General features: G+C 34.9%; 1 protein-coding gene across 1 annotated transcript in view; it reads right to left on the bottom strand.

Moving 5' to 3' along the window:
* Positions 1 to 8089, bottom strand: part of HMMR (hyaluronan mediated motility receptor) — a 36242-nt gene that overhangs the window by 10266 nt on the left and 17887 nt on the right. The window contains 2 exon segments of the mRNA XM_081825803.1: positions 5715 to 5831; positions 7892 to 7966. Of these exon segments, the coding sequence (XP_081681929.1) occupies positions 5715 to 5831; positions 7892 to 7966 (192 nt within the window).

Raw genomic sequence — 8089 nt, 5'->3', positions numbered from 1 at the left:
AAAAAAGAAATAAAAAGGAATGAGGGAAAGGTAGAAAGAGACAAAGAAAATCTAGAGTTGTTTTGGACAGGTTAATGTTACGTGGTAGGGAGATACCTACTTTGAGATGTCAAGTAGGCAGCTGGATATATGGGTATAAAGCTGAAAGAAAAGATCAGGTTTGAAGAAATAAATTTTAATGCTATTAGCATACTGATGGTAAGTGAAGTCATAGAATGGCTAAAAACTTCCCAAGGCACAATTTTTCAAAGTAGCAGGAAAGGAAATCCCTTCACAGGGTTGAAAACAGTACTAAAATATAATTTTTATTTATGCTTGAACATATATAAATAGAAATATATGTACACATATACATTATAGGTACACATATACATTATATGCAGTAGATTATCCATATGGAAAAACAAAAATAAATTTGTTCCCTATATCATTGCACACAGAGAAATCTGGATGGAAAAAAGAAACTTAAAAATAAAAGGTAAATACCTTTATGTTCTTGGGATAGAAAGAAGTTCTTAAACTACACGCAACCATGTTCATATAAAAATCTATAAATTCAAACATTAAAATCAGGACGCCAGGGTGGCTCAGTTGGTTAAGTGTCCCAACTCTTGATTATGTTTTGGGTCATGATCTCAGGGTTGTGGGATCGAGCCCCGCATGGGCTCAGTGGGGAGTCTGCTTCTCTCCCTCTCCCTCTGCCTCTCCCCGCCCCACTTGTGTGTACTCTCTTTCTCAAATAAATAAATCTTAAAAAAAATATTAAAATCAAGAATTTCCATTCATCAGAAGAAACCACAAAGAAAATGAAAAGATAAGCCACACTTTGGTAGAAGATATTTACAACCCATACTGCTGATAAAAACTTTACAATCAGGAAAAGATAGTAATTCTATAGAGAAATGAATAAAAGTCATATATAAGCTTTTTATAGAAAAGGGGAGGTGGATGATCCCTAGGAAAAAGTCATTTTACACTAAGTACGCTGGTAAAATTTAAGAAATCTAACAAGCTTTGGAGACGAAGTAGATCAATGGCTGCCCGTACAACACTAGTGAAAGTGTAGATTCTCCCTGCCACTTTGTAAAGCAATTTGGCATTAAATTTTAAAGTTGAACATTCACATTTGTAGGACTTCAGAGTAATTCTTATACATGTATACTAGGAGACTACAAGAATATTCCTAAGAATACTATTAATAATAGCAAAAGATTCTACGAAACTTTTAAAGAGTTACTATCTATTCTTCTCAAACTATTCCAAAAAACATAAGAGGAAGGAAAACTTGCAAATTCATTCTGTGAGGCCGGTATCACCCAAGTACCAAAACCAGATAAAGACACCACACAAAAAAGAAAACTACAGGCCATTATCTCTCATAAATATAGGTGCAAAAATCCTCAACAAAATATTAGCAAACTGAATCCAACAATACATTAAAAAAAAATCAAACACCACGATCAAGTGGGATTTATTCCTGGGATGCAAGGGTGGTTCAACAGTCACAAAACAATCAACATCACATCAGTAAGAGAAAGGATGAAAACCATATGATCATTTCAATTGGAGCAGAAAAATCATTTGACAAAGTACAACATCCATTCATGATAAAAACCCTCTGCAAAGTAGGTCTAGAGGAAACATACCTCAACATAATGAAGGCCTGATATGAAAAACCTACAGCCAACATCATACACAATAGTGAAAAATGGAAAGCTTTTCCCCTAAGGTCAGGAACAAGACAAGGATGTCCACTCCACCACTTTTATTCAACATAGTACTGGAAATCCTAGCCACAGCAGTTAGACAACAAAAAGAAATAAAAGGCATACAAATTGGTAAGGAAGTGAAACTCTATTTAGAAATGACTTGACATTATGTGTAGAAAACCCTAAAGACTCCACCAAAAAACTACTAGAACTGATAAATGAATTCAGTAAAGTAACAGGATACAAAACCAATGTACAGAAATGTGTTGTATTCCTATACACTAATAATGAAGCAGCAGAAAGAGAAATTAATAAAATACCATTTATAATTGTGCCAAAAACATTATCTGGCAATAAACTTAGCCAAAGAAGTCAAAGGCCTATACTCTGAAAACTATAAAACATTGATAGAAAAAATTCAAGACAACACAAAGAAATGGGAAGACATTCTATGCTCATAAGTTGAAAGAACAAATATTGTTAAAATGTCTATACTGCCCAAAGCAATCTACAGATGTAATGCCATGCTTATCGAAATACCAATAGCACTTTTCACAGAAGTAGAACAAACAATCCCAAAATGTGTATGGAACCACAAAGACCTTGAATAGCCAAAACAATCTTTTTTTTTTTTTTTTTTAATTTTTTATTTATTTGCGAGAGAGAGAATGAGAGACAGAGAGCATGAGAGGGAGGAGGGTCAGAAGCAGACTCCCTGCTGAGCAGGGAGCCCGATGTGGGACTCGATCCCGGGACTCCAGGATCATGACCTGAGCCGAAGGCAGTCGCTTAACCAACTGAGCCACCCAGGCGCCCGCCAAAACAATCTTGAAAAAGAAAAACAAAACTTGAGGTACCACAATTTCAGATTTCAAGTTATATTACAAAGTGGTAGTAATTAAAACAGCATGGTGCAGGCATAAAAACAGACACATACATCAATAAAACAGAACAGAAAATCGGGAAATAAACCCACAATTATATGGTCAATTAATCTTGGACATAGGAGGAAGGAATATACAACGGGAGAAAGACAATTTCTTCAACAAATGGTGTTGGGAAAACTGGAGAGCTACATGCAAAAGAATGAAAGCGGACCACTTTCTTTCACTATACACAAAAATAGACTCAAAATGCATTAAAAACCTTGATGTGAGACCTGAAACCATAAAAATCCTTGAAGAGAGCATAGGCATTAATCTGACACTGGTTGTAGTAATATTTTTCTAGATATTCTCCTGAGGCAAGGGAAATAAAAGCAAAAATAGACTATGCGGACTACATCAGAATACAAGGTTTTGGCACAGCGAAGGAAACAATCAACAAAACTAAAAGGTGGGAGAAGGTATTTGCAAATGACATCCGATGATGGGTAGTATCTAAAATATATAAAGAACAGATACAACTCAATGCCTAAAAAACATATAGTCCAATTTAAAAATGAACAGAAGACATGAACAGACATTTCTCCAAAGAGATCCAGAAGGCCAACAGACACATGAAAAGATGCTCAATATCACTCATCATCAGGGAAACACAAATCAAAACTACAAAAAGATGTCACCTCACACTTATCAGAATGGCTAAAATCAAAAACACAAGAAATAACAAGTGTTTATGAGGATGTTGAGAAAAAGGCACCCTCTTGCACTACTGGTGGGAACGCAAACTGGTGCAGCCACCGTGGAAAACAGTATGGAGGTTCCTCAAAAAATTAAAAATAGAACTACCCTATGACCCAGTAATCACACTACTGGGTATTTTCCCCCTAAATATAAAAGCACTAATTCAAAGGGATACATGCACCCCTATGTTTATAGCAGTATTATCAACAATAGCCAAACTATGAAGGCAGCCCAAGTGTCCACTGATAGATGAATGGATACAGAAGATGTGGTAGATATATACAATGGAATATTATTCAGCCATAAAAAAGAAATGAAATCTTGTTATTTGCAAAAGCATGGATAGAGCCAGAGAATACAATGCTAAGTACACTAAGTCAGAAAAAGAAAAATACCATATGATTTCACTCATGTGGAATTTAAGAAACAAACAAGCAAAAATAAATAAATAAATAAAAAAGAGAGACACAGAGAGAGATAAACCAAGAAATAGACTCTTAACCACAGAGAATAAACTGATCGTTACCAGAGGGGAGGTGGGTGGGGTAGTGGGGGGGATAGGGGATGGGGATTAAAGAGTACACTTATCATGATGAAAAAATAAATAAATAAATAAAATAAATAACAAAAGAAATGAAAAGCCACCCAAAAGCCCAAAGTGAGAATGGGTAAATTGTGGTAATATTAATAAAATCAAATATTCTACAGCAATTACTATGAACAAACTATAACCTCAGTCAACAATGTGATTCAATTCTTGAAACATACATAATGCAGAATATAAAGACAAGTCTCAGGAAATGTCATACAGCATAATGACATTTTTTGGCAAGGTTCAGGAAAAAGGTAAAATTACATAATATATTTGTATGGCAACACATGCTATAAAATTATACACAGGAAAAAAGTGAGGAAATTATTAATGTAGGCTTTAAATGGTGTTATCTATTGGTGGAAAGCAGGCAGATGGGACAGTAGAGGAACTCCTATATAATACCAAGTTGTTGAAATCTTTTGGCTTACTGGTTTGGTTGTCTTACTGGCTCATGCATGTTGATTTTATCTTTATGTTTTATAATTTATGTGTTGTATACCTTTTGTATTTATTAAATATATTAAAATAGATATAAGACAAAGAGACCTCATCCCCAAATGCTCTAAATATAATAAAAATGTTTATATCAATATGCTCTTGGTGTGAGATGCACACAGATTTCTTTAATTATCCCCTGCAATTTGTAGTTCCCCCAAAATAAGCTCTTTTTTTAAAGGGAAAATAATAAGTAGATGGAATAGGAAGTGAGGAAATGGATACAGTAATTATAGAGAAGCTTCTATCAAGACAAGCTACAAAGATGAGTAGAATTTTGGATGAAGGAGGGTGTTGGGATTGAGAGGTGTTGCTGGATAGCTGCAGAAGGAAGTGGGGGGGTCAAAGGAGTTAATAAAATTTATATATTTTAAAGATTTTATTTATTTGAGAGAGAGAGAGAGCATGCATGAGTGGGTGGGGTGGGGGAGGGGAGGAAGGGACAGAAAAGGAAGGAGAGGAAGAGAGAAAGAATCCCAAGCAGACTCCACCTTGAGCGTGGAGCCTGAAGCGGGGTTTGATCTCATGACCCTGAGATCATGACCTGAGCTGAAACCAAGAGTCAGATGCTTAACTGACTGAGCCACTCAGACACCCCTAAAATTTAAGTATTTTATATTCATATTTTTAAAATTTATTTATTTATTTGAGAGAGTATGCCAGCAGGGGTAGGGGCAGAGGGAGAGAGAGAGAGACAGCAAGAGAAGCAGACTTCCTGCTGAATGCAGGGCTTGATCTCATGACTCTGAGATCATGACCTGAGCCGAAATCAAGAGTTAGACACTTAAATGACTGAGCCACCCAAGGGCCCCTAAAATTTATGTATTTTAAAGATAAATGCATTAACATGTTTTAATATTGATTGAAACAAATCCACCTGAAAGGTTGAAAAGGACAAATGGAATAATGTCACTGAAGGCTAAAAGACTGGAACACTTCTCCTGTAACAGGTGGGAAGATAGGATGACCAAAATGCAGGTGCGTTTACAGGTTTGGTAACGAGGAGATAAAAGCTTTAGAGTTCTTCATGAGGAAAAAGATGGTGTCAGGAGAGTAAGACAGAAGTGCCAAAGGTTTGGGAGCACATGAAATTTGAAGGGGATGGCAGGAAAGGAAATTTGTATACATAGTAAGATTACCAGGGAACCCTAAATGCCTATTTATGGTTGGTCATTATGGAAGTTAGAGTAATACCAACCACTCGATTTGTGTGATTATTTTTTCAGACTTCACTAAACACTCCTCCCCACTCATATTATATTTCAGAGTGCAGGCTCCCAGTAAAAATACCTTTCAAATTGAGCAGTAACATCTCCAAGGTTTTGCACTGTACTATCATACTTCTCCTGTAAAAGCAGGGTGGCCTGACTGTGAGCAGCATTAGTTTTTTCCAGTTCAGCTTCTTTCCTAAGGAACAATTAAAAGATAAAACACTAATTACAAATCATTATTCTAAGAAAGGGATTAGTATTTACCTTTTGACACTGTGGATCATGTGTCCAATGTCTGCATCTTTGTGTACGCTACTAGATAGCTTAGATTTAACTTTATGATCTGCTTCTAATAGCATGTTTCTTTATGCACTAACTTCTCTTCTGGCTTCATCTTATCTTTCCTGCCCTTATTTTACGTTTTTTAATCCTAATTTACTCATTTTTAAATTTTTCTTTCAATATTATATGTACTTACGTAGGTAGTTAAAACTTTTTTTTGGAAGAAGATAGGGTAAAAAGACTTTAAAACAATCTTAACTGCAGCAAACAAAACTAAAGAATGTGAAAAATTAGCAGTTAAAAAGCACTCGGATTGAATAAAGTCTCTGCATTTAAACATTTAAGAAACACTAAGTGTCTTTACACTTGGTATTTCTTTGAAAAAAGAGTTTATAGGACTATGTAGACTTATTTTATTTCAGTAATCCACATAATAAATTGTTACTATTCAAAGATTCAATAACTTATTTGGTACATTATTATTCACCTATTGGCTAAGTCAGACAGAGAAAATAAACAACTAATCAAATTCCTTCTATAATGAGTATGGGATTTAAAAAATCTACATGCCAACAGCTGAAAGCAATCACATATAGTAAAGGATTTATGACAAAAATATTCTCTTCCCTGCCCCATAAAAAAATCACTTTCAATTTTCTTAGTTTTTCTCTTATGCCTAAAATTTCCAGGCTGAATGGAACCTTAGAGATCATGTCATTAAAACCCCTTTATTTTGTATCTAATAAAATAGAAAATTAAAGAAATTAGAATTGTCTTGCTTAGAATCACAGAGCTGGTTAGAAGACCCAGCAATAAAATCCTTATCTCCTGAACTCTGTACCCAATTCCTTGAGTTAGAATAAATGATTGTCTCAACCTTCTTTCCTCCCTGAAACTGATATCATCTACTCAGTTTCTTAAAGTGCTCTTCCCTGAGACTGGCTCCAGTATAGAACAATTCCCCCTAATAACACTTTGGTAATGCTCCCCTCCAAAGCAGGCATAAAACCTTTGTGTCCTTTTTATCACTGATCACCACAAGAAAATAGAAAAAGGATTTTAGTAAAAATATCCAACAGGAGACAGATACATAGTTGTGAGATACATTACAATTCTGTAGACTCATGTATAGTTCTTGGTTCTTTGTTAGAAATATTTTTAGTAAGGAAATCCCAAGGATTCAAATAACATAATTATTTTTAGTTGCAACTTGAACTCAAGAATCAACCTGGATATTTTAAATAAATATAGTGGAGAAGGATGCATAATGTAATAAAAATAATATGGAATTAGAATTAAAAAAAAGTCCAAGGGGCACCTGGCTGGCTCAGTCAGTGGAGTATGTGACTCTCAAACTTGAGGTTGTGAGTTCAAGCCCCACAGTGGGCGTGGAGCCTACTTTAAAAGAAGAAAAAAGAAAAGTTTGAGATCTCTTAAATTTCTTATTTTTGAACATTTCCCAGGTTTGGTTATTTTTTTCTCATTTTGCCTTTTTGATTGCTACTTCTGATTACTTGTGCTCCCTCAGAAAAGGTAATTAAAGGTATGACTTATGCTATGTAATCTAATGTACACATGGGCAAAAAATGGAAATGTTTCTTAATAAAGGGTGGGATTCTCACCTTTTTTTTTCTTCTTCTAAATCTGTTACTGCTATAACGCTGACATCCAATAATTTTAGATAACATATGAGCAGTAAGGGAACCCCAAATTTTGGTCATTTGTTTATTAACATCCTTTTAAACTTCTGGCCTTAAGAAAAAGAAAGAAGCTATGCTTCTAACTTTGGCTGTCATACCTGTTTGCATACACATTCTATGCATATATTTTACCTCTCTATTCCTCACTTGTAAAATAATTCCAACCTCACTTACTTGCATGATTGACCTGAGAATCCTGAGAGAATGTACTGGAAAATACCTTTTAACATCTGAAGTCATATTAAACACGAGGTCTAATATTATTAATACAAACCCTCTCAGCTTCTCTTCTAGGAGTTTTAGTTCTTCAGCTCGAGATTTTGTTTCCTCTTCCAACTGCCTAACTAGCCTTTCAGCTTGTTCCTCCTTTTGCTGTAATTTATCTAGCTCATCCAGTACTTGCTTTAATTCTTCCTCAAAGAGATTCCTCTCTTTCATCATTTCCTCTTGAAAAGAACATAGCTTCTGTTGA

Source organism: Leptonychotes weddellii, chromosome 7 (assembly GCF_054177405.1).
Source record: "Leptonychotes weddellii isolate Sample4059 chromosome 7, ASM5417740v2, whole genome shotgun sequence".
In the NCBI taxonomy this organism is placed as follows: domain Eukaryota; kingdom Metazoa; phylum Chordata; class Mammalia; order Carnivora; family Phocidae; genus Leptonychotes; species Leptonychotes weddellii.
This window is presented reverse-complemented; position numbering and strand designations above follow the sequence as displayed.